The 16,106-nt window shown below is 56.0% G+C and overlaps 1 protein-coding gene and 1 long non-coding RNA gene across 5 annotated transcripts in view; one reads left to right on the top strand and one right to left on the bottom strand.

Moving 5' to 3' along the window:
- Positions 1-1,729: 1,729 nt before the first annotated feature.
- On the bottom strand, positions 1,730-3,568 carry LOC149916589 (uncharacterized). Its single transcript, XR_016469440.1, has 3 exons — positions 3,449-3,568; positions 3,047-3,360; positions 1,730-1,884 (listed from the first exon to the last, which is right to left on the bottom strand). It is a non-coding gene; the product is annotated as an uncharacterized LOC149916589 (long non-coding RNA).
- A 192-nt stretch (positions 3,569-3,760) lies between these two features.
- Positions 3,761-16,106, top strand: part of PAX3 (paired box 3) — a 64,056-nt gene continuing 51,710 nt past the window's right edge. For 2 of the 4 annotated variants that reach the window (XM_090147221.1, XM_031596393.2), the window contains exons 1-4: positions 3,761-4,049; positions 4,258-4,493; positions 5,379-5,505; positions 5,797-5,931. In XM_090147221.1, coding sequence (XP_090003347.1) covers positions 3,965-4,049; positions 4,258-4,493; positions 5,379-5,505; positions 5,797-5,931 — 583 coding nt within the window. In that variant the 5' untranslated portion in view covers positions 3,761-3,964. Of the gene's footprint in view, positions 4,050-4,257; positions 4,494-5,375; positions 5,506-5,796; positions 5,932-16,106 lie in introns of all 4 variants that reach the window. The other 2 variants (XM_090147220.1, XM_031596394.2) reach the window with 1 other exon arrangement.

Here is a 16,106-nt window from a genome sequence, read left to right as displayed (position 1 = left end):
TTTCAACCTTTATTTATGTGCCTATTAATGCAATATCCATCATGGAGATATGCATCTTTATCCTTTTAACCGATATGCTGGGAATCGATTGGATGTGCAGATTACATTTCATAAGTTTCCAAACGTTAATCTCCTCGGCCCTTCGCTGGTAATTTCTTTTTTTTTTTTTTTTTTTCGCCAAATAGTATTGGGTTTCTGCACCAAAAAAAAAAAAAAAAAAAAAAAAAAAAAAAAAAAAAAAAGTGAAAAAAGAAAGAAAAAAGTCTTAACAATTAATCCTGGGGCTCCTTGTCTCTAAGTACCCGCAGTGCCGGCACGGACCCTCCCGCCCTGTGGCCGGGCATCGCTCCCCGCAGGCGGCCGCGGGCGGTGCGGGGCGGGCGGGACCCGCACGTGTTCTCCCACGGCCGCGTCCCGCTGCGGGGCGGTGCCTCCCGGCGGCTCTGCGGGACGGGGGGACGCGTCCCGCTGCTGCGTGTGGATCGCCGCGCGGTTTCGGCCCCCGAGGGGCTCCGATTCCTCTCGGCCCCGGCCGCGCTCCGCCTGCGGAGCTGTGTCTGAGGGCACTGCGGTGCTACCGCTGCCGCCGTCACCTCCCGCCGGGCCCGGAGCGAGGCCTGCACCGAGCCCGCAGCCCGCAGCGATCGGTCGCCGCTCAGCTTGATTTCTTCTTCTTTTCTTCTTTTCTTCTTTTCTTCTTTTCTTCTTTTCTTCTTTTCATCTTTCCTTTCCTTTCCTTTTTCCTTCTTTCCTTTCCTTTCCTTCTTCCTTCCTCTTTCTCTCTTTCTTTCCCTCTTTCCCTCCCTCTCTCTCTTTCTCTCCCTCTGTCTCTCTTCTCTCTTCTCTTTCTTCCCTTCCTTTTTCTTTTTCTTTCCCCAGTGCCATTTCCCCACGCACTGCCATATGTAGGTCACTCTCTTTCCAAAACTTGCTCCGAACTGAATGTAACTCGCACCCCTCCCCTCCTCACTGCAGCGAGGCGAACGTGCTCGGGGGGAACGGCGGCTGCTGGAGACCCGCAGCGCCCCGCAGCACGCAACGCCCAGCAGTTCGACCCTGCAGGGCAACCCAGCACAGCACAGCTGCCCGCTCCGTGGGAGGGAAGGAGGAGGAGAGCTTTGTGAAGAGCTGCAGCGGGCACCGAGTGTGACACACAGGGCCCGTGCACAGCCCCAGAGAGGTTCTGTTGTGTTTGTTGTGGGGGCAGTGAGGGACAAGGGCCAGAAATAACAGGCACTGCTACACACGCTGGAAAAAAACTTTTCTTTTCTTTTCTTTTCTTTTCTTTTCTTTTCTTTTCTTTTCTTTTCTTTTCTTTTCTTTTCTTTTCTTTTCTTTTCTTTTCTTTTCTTTTTTCTTATCTTCTCTTCCCCCTTTTCCCCCTTTCTCTTCTTTCTTCTATTCTCTTTTTTCTTTTTATTTTTTTATTTTCTTTTTCTCTCTTCTCTCTCTTTCTTTTCTTGCCTTGCTCGATCTCTTTATTTCCCTTTCTTTTTCTTCTTTCCTTTATTTCTTCCTTTTTCCCCCCTTTCTTTCCCTCTGGTTTTATATATCTCTTTCTGTCTCAGTTTCTGGTCTCCTCTCCTCTCCCTTCGTTTTCACTCCTCCACTCACGCCCCTACTCACAAACCCCAGCGCCTTTCTCCAGCATCACCTTCCCTGGAAATAGGTCTATGCAAAATTCCCTAATGACGCCCTTATTAGAAATAAACGTACGCGCGTAAAGGCGGAAAGAGTTTAACTGATTTATTTCCAATGCTCTCGTTTAGAACGAACTGCCGTTGTCCCGAACAGCGCCGAGTTTCGCTGCCCATTCGATGTGCCGCAGGTTTCATACCGAGCGCTCGCTAATCCAATTAAAAGTGCACCTGGCCTGGAAGAGCTCTGTAATTAGAGGGAGCGTTTTTAGCCATTTCCACGGGAACACCGTGAAATCATCTCCGCTGGCCCAAGGACAGTCACATGGGGGTGGGGGCGAGGGGGGAGGGAGGAGCGGGGCCGGCACTCGGGGCTCATCTTTTCCCCCGGATTTCAGCAGTTTCGTGCGGAGGATGCGGCCGTGTCCCTCCGCCGGTTGGTAGCGAGGGCGGCGGCCCAGGCGAGGTGGGTGCGCGGGGCGGAGATACTGAGAGCCGCGGGGCCGGGGCGGCGGAACGGGGCCGGGGGGTCCGTCGGGGAAAGCGGCCGCGGGCCGCACGGAGCGTGGCGGGCACGATGCGGGAGCGCTCCGCGGCTGCCCCGGGTGCGGCGGGAGGATCGCTGCGGGACCCGAGCTGCCGTGTTCCGGGAGCTCAAAGTGAAGCTGAAATACTTCCTCCCTCCCCCTTTTATTTATTGATGCATTTATTTTAAATAATACTCCCACATCCCCGCCGAGCCCCACACGGGTGCTTTGGAACTCGGTGCCTCGATAGCACTGCGGAACGCTTCCTAGCTCCGGCCGCAGGCCGTGCCCGGGTCCCGCAGGAGCGGAGCTCGATGCTCAGAGCGCCACTGTGCTCGGCAGCGGGCAGCACGGGGAGAAATAGGCTCCGATTCTCCCCGCTATACGAACTTTTCTTACGAGCCAGTTCCGTGGCCATGGTAAAAACTTTTCTCCCCGCCCCGCTCGGCTCTGATGGTCGGGAAAAGCGGCCGACTCCGCTCGGACCCGCGGCCGAGCAGCGGCCGGGGCTGCGGCTGCGTCCGGGGTTGCATAGGGCCGCGTCCCGCTCCGATCCGCTCCCCGCAGCGCAGGGCCGGACCGGGCAGCGCCGCACCGCCGCTGGGCCCCACGGCCCCGAAAGGAGCGCCCGAACCGCGCGGGGAAGCGGCCGCGGGCCCGACACAAAACATTGTTTCCTTTATTTCAAAGGGGGGAACCTGAGCGACTCTCATCCCTTTGATTGATTAAGGGCCTGAATAACTCGAGGCTCGGGAGTGACAGTCGCTGAATAGAGGATTGCAAATAAAGGGCGCAGTGGAAGCCGGGCTGGCACTTCACAGCGCAGAGCCGAGCTCGCTGGCACTTCCCGAGCTGTAAATAAAGGGCCGCGCACAATGGTACCTCTCTGAGGACAGACGGCCTTTACAACACTCCTGGCGTCATGTCCTGCTGCGGTCAGCCCGGCTCCGGGCGGACGTCACCTCCTTTCTTTTTGCGGCACTTCGGGCTGAATGCTACAATAAATTCCTGGGAACAACCGCCCGTCGGTTGGTGGGGCCGAGCGCGGCGCCTCGCGCACGGCACAGCCGCGGGGGTGCGCGGGGCCGCCCCGTCCGTCCGTCCGTCCGTCTGTCCGTGAAAGCGGAGGTCCGCGGCGGTGCTCCCAGCCCGTCCACGACAGTGGGGCCGGAGGTGCTGCTCCCGGGCGGCGCGAACTACAGAAACAGAAGGGAGGGAGGGAGGAGGTTGTAGCGGTGTTGGAGAAGAGAAGGGCGGTCGCTCCTCCGCGTCTTCCACGCTTACAAGGCGCGCTGCGAGCCCCGGGCCGGGAGCGGGACCCCGAGGGCGAGGAGCGACGCGCGGGCCCCACGGCCGCTCTCCCGGAGCCGTCGGGGCACGAAGCCCCCCGGGGCTGGCGGCTCTCGTCCGGGCCGGGCCGCCCCGGGCAGCGGCGGTGCGGGAGAGTCCCCGTTCCCCGCCCAATCAGCGGGGGCGGCGCGGCCGGGCCGGGCGGCGGCGGCCAATCGCGGCGGCGCCGCAGCGGAGCCGCGCCGGGTCCGGAGCCGATAAATGGAGGCGGCCCCGCGGCCCCCGCTCCCGGGACAGCACCGCCGCCGCCCGCCCGGCCCCGCCCGCCTCGCTCCCGAATCCGCGGGGTCCGGTCCGGCCCTCCCGGCGCGGGGCAGCGCGGGTCACCGACGAAGGGGCAGCGGGGAGCGGCCCTTCCCCGCCCCCGGCGGCGTCCCCTCCCCGCGGGGCGGCTCTGACGGCGCTCTCTCCCGCAGCTGCACCTGGGCAGGAGCGCGCCGCGCCGCCGCGATGACCACGCTGGCCGGGGCCGTGCCCAGGATGATGCGGCCCGGAGCCGGGCAGAGCTACCCGCGCGGCGGCTTCCCGTTGGAAGGTGAGGGCAGGAGGAGGGGCGGCGGACGGAAAGCGGGGAAAAGTTGGGGGACGGAGCGCGTGCGGAGGTCGGAAGGGGCTGCGGGGACTTCGGGAACTTCGGCCCCGGGTCCCTTCCCGGCGGCCCTCCCCGGTTGGGCGCAACAGGTGCCGGCACGCCGCGGGGTCCGAAGGAAACGTTAACGCCGTTTCCTCCTCCTCTTGTCCAGTCTCTACCCCTCTAGGCCAGGGCAGAGTCAATCAGCTCGGAGGAGTGTTCATCAACGGGCGGCCACTGCCCAACCATATCCGCCACAAGATCGTGGAGATGGCGCACCACGGCATCCGGCCCTGTGTCATCTCCCGGCAGCTGCGCGTGTCCCACGGCTGCGTCTCCAAGATCCTCTGCCGCTACCAGGAGACGGGCTCCATCCGCCCGGGGGCCATCGGCGGCAGCAAACCCAAGGTGAGCCCGGCGGGAGCGAGAGGGGGCAAAGGGCCGCGCACGGGCACGGTCCTGCGCGCTGCTCCCGGTCTTGAAACGATTGTGAGGAAGATTTATTATTTGTATGAAAAGAAAATCGCGTTTGAAAAAAGGAATAATCCGAAACGAAGTGAGGGAGAAAGGGCGGCTCCGGGAGCGGCGCTGCCCGCTCGGCCCTGCTCCGCCCGCCGCCCCTTCAGCCGCTCGGCTCCTTCCGTTCTTTTTGCAAAGCGGCCGCTAAAAAGTTCGCGCTCACAACAGCGCAGAGCGATATGGATCCTCCTCTCGAGTTTTGCCTCTCCCTTCCTTATATCTTTTATTTTCCTCACTAAGAGAAGCGAACTTTTTGAGTTTTCGTTGAAAGCCGCGGGCCGGATTTTTTCCTTTGTTGCTACCAAAGTGGCGGCTCCTGAACTTTCTGTTCTCGTGTTAAAACGACAGATTTTTCTACAGGCGCGTGACCGAGCGCGGGCCCTCAGCCTGCATTTATTTCAGTTCGGCCCCACTTTAGAGCACCGGAGAAACCTCCCCGGGTCCTTCTCGGTCCCCCCACAACGCCCCAGCTCCACTCTCCGTTCAGTGCTGCGGACTTTGTTCTGCTCAATCTCTCCCTACGCACAGTTCTGCTCGCACCCCGCGCTGTCCCTGCACAATTCAGCGCTGTCCCCGCGGAGCTCCATTCCCCCCCTCCCGCGGGTTCGGGCCGTTCTGTCTCCCCGGGGTAACGCCGCCGCCTCCATAGCCTCGGGCAGTCCCGCAGCGCAGCCCGCGGGGCCGTGCGGCCGCTCCGGGAGCTCCGTGCGGGGCCGGGGGAGTCCGGGCTCCGCCGCCGCACAGCTCCCGCTCGCCCCGTGTGCTCTGAAGCAGGTGACGACGCCGGACGTGGAGAAGAAAATCGAGGAGTACAAGCGGGAGAACGCGGGGATGTTCAGCTGGGAGATCCGCGACAGGCTGCTCAAGGACGGCGTCTGCGACCGCAACACCGTGCCCTCAGGTAGGCGCACTGCGGGCTGCTCCGTGCCGGGGGGAACGGGGCCGGTGGCGGTCGCGCAGGGAGCCGGGGACGCTCCGCGGAGGGTTCAGTTACGCTGCGGGCGGAGGGTACCGGCGGGCGGGGGCGGCGGGACCGAGTCCGGGCGGTGTCGGGGGTTCCCGTCACCTCGGGGGGAAAATGCGCGGGGCGGTGCCAACCCTGCGGGAGGACAGCGAGGCCTCCGACGGCAGCGGCTTGAAGGAGGGCTCGGCGCGGGGGAGCGGCTGTCACAGCTCCGCACTCCCCCCGAAGTGAGCTCCATCAGCCGCATCCTGCGGAGCAAGTTCGGGAAAGGCGAGGAGGAGGAGGCCGAGCTGGAGAGGAAGGAAGCGGAGGAAGGAGACAAGAAGACGAAGCACAGCATCGATGGCATCCTCAGCGAGAGAGGTAACGCCCGCACCCGGGAACTGCGGCGGGAGGTGGGGGGGTCCCGGCGGGGAGTCTGGTCCGACCGGACTCGGTTCGAGCCGGGAAACGCGCGGGGGGCGGTCGGGCTGCTGCCGGGGGAAGCCTCTGTGCTGCGGGGCCTCAATCGGGGGGACCGCCTTCAGCCTGGCGGCCGCGGTCACGCAGTGCGATGCTTCTCTGTGAAGGCTGCGGAAAGTTTGAGCTGTGTTGATATGTGCTGGGCCGGGCCGGGCCGGGGGCTGCGGGACACGGCCGGGCCGGTTTAGTCGGGGCTGCCGGGTCGGGCCGGGGCTGGAATTGGCGGCCCGGCACAGGCACGGCGCTGGGGAAGGCGAGACAAAAGTACCAAATGAGCTGGTCAAACATTTGTACAACTTCTCCAGCTTTTACAAAGAAGGCCTTCTATACACAATCTACACTTGGAGATGAACTTGGAAAACAAAGAGGGGAGAGTCCATTGAAACTCACACTTTGGCTTTGCGTAGACAAAGCTCCAGCTAGCAGCAGCTTGATGTGAACAAAGGAAGGCAACCTTTTTATAATTCAAGGAGAAAAGAAGAGAAAACAGCCCCACAAAAGGCCGAGAAAAGACATTATGGGCTTGCAATGAGGGATGAATTATTCAATGAGCCCCTAATAGCTGATGCTCCACACAGTTTTATGGACTCTCCACCGTGGAAAAAGTGCTGTTCGTACCTACAGAATGTTTGTGGTAATTCCAGACATCTGGAGGTGCTGAGAACCGATCAGGAAGGACAGCAAAAAACGCTTTCTTTAAAGCAGGCTGAACCCTTGTATTGTAGCAACAAACCCGAGTGTGCACTCCAAAGTTACTCTGTGGCTCCGTTCTTAAAACCCCATCTTCGTGTGTGTGTGTAATGCACACACAGGAGGTGATAGGAACTCTGTGAGGGCCAGAAGGTGCCCGAGTGCCTCTCTGTGCCCCTATGTGCACGTGGCTGTTCCCCTGGTGCCTCTGATGGAGAGCTGTGCTGAGGGGGAAATGCTGAGCTCGATGCCCTGGTTATTAACTAACAACGAGCTGTTCTGCCTTCCTGAACGTCTCAGCAGAGATTAAAAACAGCAGATAGGAAACTCTGATAACGCTCCAGCTTTATGGAGCAGAGTGATTTACAGAGACAGCAGGAGAAAAAAATATATTGATATAGCCCACCTCTCTACTTCTCCATTGTCTGTCTACACTCCATAAAATAGGCACCCGGGCTCTGTCCACTCTTTGGGGGTTCCTATTGCTGGGTCTGGAGCTCCCCTAGACCTAAGTTGGAGCTGCCTCGCAGAGAAGGGAGGACCTTTGCCTGGGCTGCTTCTGCACCTGTGTACCTCCTTCCTGGCCTCCTGCTGGCATGTGTGCCCCGTTTTGATTCCTTTGCATTCAGTTAATGGAAGGATTCTCTTGAACACAATGGGCAGTACCACCCTGTGCTGTGTCTGTGTGTGCTTGTGGGCTGGGTACCAGTTTGGCAGAGAATGGCAACAGGAGGGAGGATCAGCTCCCTCCACAACCACTCCTGCTTACCCATATCATCCTGTTGCTTCATTTTGTTATGGAGTGCCCAGTGTGCTACAGCGAGAGTGCTGCTGATGGGGAGAACTTGTTTCTGTGTGTGTGTGCCTTGCTCTAATGGGATGCTATGGGAACAACACAGCAGAGAGCTCATTGTGGGAGCAAAACAGCCCTAAAATGGGTTTGCCCCTCCTTGCAAAGTCATGCAGAAAAGAGAAGTTCTACTTCAACTCCCATTGCCAACAGAGGAGTGAAGGCTCCACTCTGCCCACACGGGCACCCAGCCCTGTGCTTCTTGCTGCGGTGGCTGCAGAGCCCCAGGGCAGTGGTGCTGTGTGTGGAGCTGGGTGACAGTGTTGCTTCCACGGGATGGTGTGGGAGAATCCAGCAAGGTGCTCAGTGCTGTGTGCCCTCAGCAGCAGTGTGCAGTGCTGCAGAGTGGGGAGAGTGCGGTGTGCTGGGGTGCTCTGTGAGCTGGGCTGTGGCTGGGGTGGCACAGGGGCTGTGGGGCATGACGACAGAGGTGTTGGCTCGGCTGGAGGTTCTGAAGCAGAGTTCTGCTGACTTTAAAGGCTGCTGATTCCCTGTATAGGATTTGAGGCATTCTTGCAGCAGTGGAATCAGACAGAAGAGAAAAACAGCCTTTTAAATAACATGCTCTTTACAGATACTTAACCTTGCTCTCTCACATCCCTGGCAGATGCCACACGTGCTGCACTACTGCTCTGCTGCTGATGCTGTCCTCTGCCCTGGTCTGGGACATGGATTTAGAACGCAACCTGGCTGCCACGGCTCCTATCTGCCTGATAGTGGCTCTTTCACAGCCCATCTGTTTTTCTTGTGGGCACGATGCATTTTTCTTAACCGCCCAAACCGTAAAGGCAGCACATGAAGGAGAAACCTCAGCCTTTATATGGCACGGGGGGCCTATTTTTAGAACGAGGGCTGCGGGGAGGGAGCGCTCGGAGCTCGCATCCCACGGCCGCTGTGTGCCCGCTGCTGGGAGCGCCGTGCCGGGCCCGGCCTCAAAGGGGCTCTGTTCGCGGCCGGAATTGGCCCCCGGGCCCCGTCCCGCAGATCCTCCCCCAGTCATGCGCCCGCAGAAAGGGCCCTACTCATCCCCAGCGCTGCTCCGGGAGCGATTCAGGCTGCAGCAGGCTAAATTGACTCCTTTCTTTCCTTCCACTTTCATCTCGCACCAAACCCTCCCCCCTCGCCCTCCCCTTCCTCTTTTCTTTTTTTCTTTTTTTTTTTTTTTTTCTCTGTGCCCGAGGCTCACATTAATACAATTTCAGCACCATTCCTATTTTTGTGTGTATGTGGGGAGCTTATGGGGGGGGCTGGGGTTAGAAAGGGCCTCAGCACAAAGCGCTGCTCAGCAGCTCAGCCGTTGCTTTGCTTCGCTGAGCGATGCTGTTCCTGTTCGTGAGTTTGGGGGAAAAGCATTTCTGCTGTGCACTGTAATGGAATTGGAGGACAGATGCTGCCTGTGCGTGGGACACGCGACCACCGGCCCCAGCTTAAATATTTAGATGCAGTGTTACAATCAGCAGCTTGATGTGCGGGCTGTGACGCGGTGCCATGCGCTCCGGAGGGCATGGGGCTGGCACGTGCTGCAAGGAGGGCTGCTCAGTGCCTGCAGCCCCTTGGGGTTAGTAATACTGCTAAACTGCTACGGCAGCTGATGGAGGGAGGGACTGCCCTCTATCTCTGCTCTGCGAGGGGCTGCTCCCAGTCCCAGGTGCTCGTTGTCCCAGCTGCAGCCCCTGAAGTGACACCCAGCTGCACCTGCCCCCCCAGTGTGGGGATCTCACCCATGTTTGGGAGCTTGACTGACTCAGAAATAGTTCCTAAAATGTTGGAGGAGAACTGGCAGGCACATTCTGCCACGGTTCTCTGAGCTCAGGCACCGAGAGCGAGGGCAAACCTTGCTTCAGCAAATATTGGGATCGCTTCCTATGTATTTACCTGAGTTTGTACTCAAGCTTGCATCTGATTGGATTGCTTCAAAACTCTTAATTAATGCTTGGTTAAACTTAGGGTAATTCTGAAAGGACTGAGGTCAGAGTCTGAAGGGCTTGCTCCAAAACTGTGGTTTTTATCCCCGGCTTTGTGACTTTCCTGTGATTGCCAAATTGTGGCCATCAGCAGGAATGTGCCCCAGCAGAGCTCAGGCTGTGAGGTGGGTTTTGGGGTGGCTGTATGCACCCTGTGAGATGTGAGGAGCCCCAGTGAAAGGGCCCGTTCAGCCCATTCACACGTGCTTCGTTTCCATGGGCAGGGCAGGACTGGTGCCTGAATCCACCCCATTCTGCTCAGAGCCACCATGCTGGGCTCAGGTTGTGTGTGCTGCACCAGCAGGGCTTGCTGGAGCAGGGATGTCAGCAGCTGCTTGTGCAGCAGTGGCGATGGCATCAGCAGACAGACAGAGATTTTAATTAGATACAAAATTAATTAGAGATTAATGCTGAAATTAAAAGTTGATGCTGATTAAATCCTTATGACAGATTCTTTTGGGGGTCTAATTCCAAGTGGTACTTTACTGTTGTGTCAGTTCAAGCTGATGTTTTTATCTGACACTGACTCGGGGAGGGTTCAGTTCTGATGGCTTCTGTGTTAGATTCACTTATTGATGAGGACTGAGACAGAGGAGCCCGTAAAGTTGATAGTGATAAATTATGGCGGGTCCCCAGGGCTGTGTAGTAAAACTGCATTGGGAAATGGAGCAGAACTACAAAGTGCTCTCTGGTTAATTTAAGGAGAAATTGAGTGAAACGTGAAGCAGTAAATCACAGCGCTGCACTCAGTGCGGATTTCTCCATGTAAACGTCACTTTAAATCCTGTGTGACACACACGTGTGGCTACAGACAGAGGAGAGCATATAAAGAAGGATGCAGGACCCGTCCCAGCATTCCCCAATTGCTGTGCTCTGGCTACTAAGTGGGAACCGAGCTCACCGCAGACCCCGCTCTGCTCCCCTTCCCTGCAGTGTTCCTGCCCCATGCTGCTGTGCTAATTCACCTCCAGTCACTCCCCCTAGAAAATGAAAATGGAGCGAAACGTAATGAAATTAAAACTCACCATGGGCACATTAGGGCCACCGTGTGTCATGTGCCGAGATTGTTTGGTTAGCGGGGTTTGATGTGCTGCTGACAGCTCATTTGTTCACTGGTAAATAAAGGTTTGGAGCGATTAACAGTGTGCATATATAACGAGTGGGACAGTAAAAGGCAATTAAGCAGTCGGTGCAATGCCTTATCTCACTGGTTGCCCTACAGTTGTTTTACAACTAGGAATTAAAATCTGAAAAGGCAGTTTGTGGTGTCGCTGGCCAAATATTGATTAAGTGGTGTTTGTGATGCCATTGTTACAGACAGAAAGGGCACCGTTCTGCCCCGCGTGGTTCATCTCCCATTGTGAGCAATGCTTAACCTCTGGGATCAAAGGGATCGTTGCAGTTTATCTGTCCTGGAAAATCCTTCTTTGCTCCTAAACCCGTATGGATTAATGGCCAAGTTGTCTTTAATGACATGTGAAATTTAGATGGAATCCTTATTCTGCATGGTCTGCCGGGTGTACGCACTGTACACAGTTTTGTGGGAGGCTTTTCTTGAACGCTTTTGGATTTGCATTTGTGTTAATCACTGTTTTTAGTACAGAGTGCGCTGAAACTTTGCTAAAACAGGGGGTAAAACACACGGTACCTCCTTGAGTCTTAATGAAGCTAATTTGGTTGCATGTAATTTTTTGGATGCATGTTGTCTGAAGAAAATTGGGTTTTTATGTACTAAATGGGTAAGATAAGTGGCCAGGGGCTGCTGCTGAAAGAAAGGGAGTTTGGGTTGGAGGAGCTGCCGGGGCTGGGTGCTTGGCACAAAAGTGTCCCAGCGAGCTGCAGTGTCTGTGTGCGCTTCCTTTGCAGCAGTGATGGCTGCACAATCACTTCCCAGGCTGCAGGGCAGGCAGAGCACATGGGATCGGCATCTTCCCACCCGACTTAAAGCTGTGCTTGCTTCAGGTAACAGAATGTGTCCCACCAGCCCCACAGCAGAGGAAGCTGTGCAGCTTGGATGTGACCTGTGCTGATGCTGTGGGATCTCAGCTGGGTGGAGATCTGTGAGCAGGAGGTGCCGCTGCTGCCACCGCAGGCACAAGTGGAGCTCCGTGCACAGTGGCCGGGCAGGGCCAGAGAGCCCCTTCTGGTCATTATCTGGTATGTGTGCCTGAGCCTCAGGTGCTGTGGAGAGAATCAGCAGAGTAAGAGCTGAAAGGGTTTATTTTTAGTCATCGGTTTCTCATTGTTTCTTAAACACACTGCTTTTCTTTTGTCTGAAGGAAGTGTCAGCCTGTGTGCTTTGTGAGTGCCCAGCTCTTTAAGAAGGCACACAGCCCCAGAGCAGCAGTTACTATTCTCTGAAAGCATTTTAGGTTCATGTTTCTGTGCAGCACACAGATGCAGCTCTCTGGTTTCAGCAGGAGCTGTGAGGAGGGCAGCGATGTGCGCTCTGTTCCGCTTTCTGATGTTTTGTTGGTATGGATATATGCCTGGATGCAAACTGTCTGCCAAGTGTGACCAAGGTTTGTCATGCATGTGTCCATATAAGGACCCGCCTTAAGGATGCTTGCATTCACGATATGCTAACATTGGATGAGGCTTCAAAAATGCCTGAGTGGTGATCTCTTTGTCAGATGTAGTACCACACAGATTGCTGCTCTGAGCTGGCACTTTGCAGGCATTTGTCTGGCCCCCTCAGACCTCACTCGCCTTATTTAATGATCAGTGCTGCTCAGCCAGTGCAGTGTGCAGAAGTTCCCTATTGGAGGTGGCTGTGACGTGGGTGTCCCCTCCTATGCTGTGGAACAGGGGAACTCCTGCAGCTGGAGTGCTGCTGCTGGCATGCGAGTGGAGCCGTGGCGCTGGCACGGCAGTGGCATCCCCTGGGTAGCTCCAGTGGGTGCTGAGCAGCTCCCCCAGCAGGAGAGCTGTTTGAGGAAGGACTGCCCTCTCAACCAGTGGGCTGTTCACGTGGGTGGGCATTGAACCTTCTCAGCACGCTGCTTGGGAAGGAGGTCTGCAGCGTTTTGTAGCGTGTGCAGTGCAGAGAAGGGCACAGCGTGCTCCCGGTCTGGGTGCTTGTGCTAGCAGTTATGCACATGGTGTTTGACTTATCCACGCTCTTTGCCATGACCTGTGGAACGGGCAAATACTAGCAGAAAACAGCCAGGAATCAGTGCAATCTGTTCCTCTGCTCAGGGGTTGTGCAGTGAATGCCGCAGATGGGAAATGCCCTGCAGGTTCCCTCAGGGAACCACCAACAGGAGCAGACCCACTGCCTGCCGCACTGGTGGGGTCTGGCAAAGAGCTCAGGGGGTTGGCAGCCACACAGCAAGACACACAGCCACCTGTTGCTTCAGCACCCACTGTCGGTGTTCCAGTGAACTCAGAGCTGCCAGACCGTGTGCGGCTTTGGGGAACCTCTCAGAGTTGTGGGACTTCAGGGAGAGCCATGGGGTGTGTGGGACTGCTGCTTTTGGCAGCAGTGTGAAATGGCCGCACGCAGCAGACATCTTGTACTTCTTGCCGTCTCCCTCTTGATCTGTGTAACAGGGACCCCTGGCCGATGTGCAGCCTTCACTTTCCATGGGGCTGTGTGGTTGCTCAGGGTGGGATGGGGAGACAGGAGCTCACTGCATCCCAAAGCTGCTCACTTGCTCAGACCCAGCAGGACGCAGCAGCACTGAGATCTGTCTGTTGGTCAGTGAGTGCTCTGACATGGCAAGAGGGCATAGTGTGACAGGCAGAGCAAATTAAGAAGAGCTGTTTTGGCAAGCTGAGCTTAAAAGTTTTCTAACATGTGATTTAGCAAAAAAAAAAAAAAATTAAAAAAAAATCATCTGGCTGCGTGCTGCACACAGCTCTGTGACCCACGCTCTGTCAGGGCGGGCAGGACCTGGGGAGTGTGCCTCAGGTCGGTGTGTGGCCCCCTGTGGGCTGAAAGCTATGGGGCTTTCCCTGTCCTCAGCTGCACTCCCCCTCCTACTTTGATTCCAACCAGTTGTGCCAGTGGGATTTGGGGAAGGAAACTGGGAGCTCTGGTCTGAAAGCCTGTGGGAGCCAATGCAGCCGGTGTATAGGGGCTGTGCTCCAAACTCTCAGCGATCCCTCAGCTGGGAAAGAGCTTAAAGCAAAGTGGGTCTCAAAGTCACTGCACTGCACTGGCAGTGGATGGGGTAATGACTGATGGTGGTAGTGCCTCTCAGTCTGACATCAGAACAGCCGTGTTGGTTCTGGGAGAGTATAACAGGCAAAAGCAGAGAACAGGTGTTGAACAAATCCCAAATACACCCAGAGTCCAGCCGGCACTGGGGTCACACAGAACGGACAGTGACCATGGGTAAGGCATTTTGTAGGATGCACCCAGCCTTCTCCATGCTCTGTAGGAGGCACTGTGGTCACCACTATGCTGTGAAGGTGGTGGTAACACCCAGGGATGCTCTGCTCTGTGTCAATGCCTCAGGTCCTTCCGCTCACACAGCTGCCCACAGCGTGCAAAGGGGGCTGCTGTGAGCACCTGTGTTGGGTTTTACCAGGCTTTTTGTAGGGCTGCGGTGAGCACGGTTGTTTATCTTTGGGATGGGACAAGGGAGCTGAGTAGGAAAGAGTGATTCTGTGACTTGTGTTTGTAAGCAAATACCCCTAAACAGAAACAAATAAGAAAAGAGTGGTCACAGCAGCACAAGCACTAGGAGAGTGAGGTTTGGTTTGCACGGGGACAGCTCTGGGATGGTATATGCACTGCCTGAGAGCTGCTCTGCAGTGTCTGCACGGACCCCTGGTACTCCCCCTGCCCCGTCCCAGCCCCCCCAGCAGGAAGGGAATGCTGTGTCTTGCTGGAATCTTACTAATTTCTTTTTTTCTCCCCCTTCTGTTGCTGTGCATCCAGGCAGTGTGTGCAGTGGGGAAGGACTGGAGCGTAGGACATGTGGTGGCTATGTCAGCTGTTCCAGTTTGGGCAAATCCTGCTCTGTGCATCTTTGCTCATTTGAGATTGAAACAATATATTTTCTGCTCTGAATGGTATTTCCAAGCGTCTGGGATGCAGAAGTCAAGAGTTGTGCAGGATCATCTGCTGAAACTGCAAGCTCGGTGTGGGGAAGCACTCACCATGTGTGAGAGCTGAGCCACGGTGTGATCAGCAGAGCTCAGCAATTACCAGGATGTGCTTGGTGCTGGGCTGCCTGTGGATCGCTGCAGTTGTTTGCAAACATGTGCTGTGGAAAATGTACTGAATGATGTATGCAAATGGTCTTTGGTTCGAGCAAGTGTTTGGTGCTTGAAATCTGTGTGGTTACGGCTGGGCACAGACTGTTCGCTTCTAGTACTGGGTTGCAGTTAGTAAAGACATTAAAACTTGTGCAAAGCTGCTGAAAACACTTCTTTTTCTATTTGGGTGTTTTACTAAAGCCCCCAGTAAGACAGAAATATGAGCTTGAAAGAGGAGGAGACAAAATCAATAAAAGCATTTAAGCCACGTACACTGATAGTATTTCCGTCTTGAAACTGCAGCTTTCAAAATCTTCCTGCAGAGGAGATTGCACTTCTGTGGTGGCATTTGGTGCAGGGGTTGGGGATGGGCTGTGTTGTTTTGATTTTAAACTCCTGAAGCAGCAGCAGTCTGAAAGCAGGAGGGAGCTTCGTGCTCAGCCGGGCTGGGGAAGCACAGCCTTCCCAGGGTGGGAATGGCAGTCCTGCTGCATGCTGCTGTCTCTTTGCAAAAGTAATACAAAGAACTTACAGGCAGAGTAGTTGCCTCAGGGAAAAAGCTGGTGGTTTTTTTTGGTGTGTTTTTTTTTTTTAATGAACAAATGATTTTATGGCTTAGCAACAGTGCACTGAAGAGAGGTGTGTATAAAAGTTAGACTCTAGAGCTTTTGTCCGGAGAATAATGCACTTGGTGGAAAGCACGGCACAATGGAGGGCTTTTCTTTCAGTTCTGTATGGGCGAGCGTCAGTCAGCCACGGAAGAACTTCAAAAGCCAAAGGAAAAGCCGTCAGGCTGCCCCGATCCCGATAGGTTTCCCTGAGGTGAGGGGAGAGCTGGCGCTGGGCAGCAGCACAGGAGGCAGAGGGCGGTGCACACTGAAAGAACCAGCTGAGCCGCTCCGTCCCCACGGCACTGATGCACCAGTTGGGAAGCTGTTGGGTTGTCCCATCTCACATGCCCTGTGCTGCTTGTTTCTGTGAGTCCCACCTCTCTGTTGCTGGAAGTGGTGTGAGGTGGGAAGCTGTGTGCCAGGTGCTCCCAACTGTATGGCTGGCAAGGAGGTGGGTGGTGGAGCACTGAGTCGCCTTCCTGTAGCAGGCTGCAATTTGTTGTGCTGTCTCATGGAATGCGCTTGGTGCTGGTTTGGTTTCAGCCCTGCAAGAGGACAGGTGGTGGTGGTGGTGCTGGGCTGTGGTCCCACTCTGTGCTCCTGTCCGGGGCATCTGGCTGAGCCAGGGACAGCTTCATGCTGCTGACACTCGCCCAGTTAGCTCTGTGTTTGGTGTGGAAACAGCACTGGGTAATACTAGGTAATACTACCTTGGCTTTCAGTAATTTGTGTGGTTACGGCTTCAAAAATGGA

Source organism: Phasianus colchicus, chromosome 10, assembly GCF_987193195.1.
Source record: "Phasianus colchicus chromosome 10, bPhaCol1.hap1.1, whole genome shotgun sequence".
Classification (NCBI taxonomy): Eukaryota; Metazoa; Chordata; class Aves; order Galliformes; family Phasianidae; genus Phasianus; species Phasianus colchicus.
Note: the sequence above shows the minus strand (reverse complement) of the source record. Positions and strands in the feature narration are given on the sequence as shown.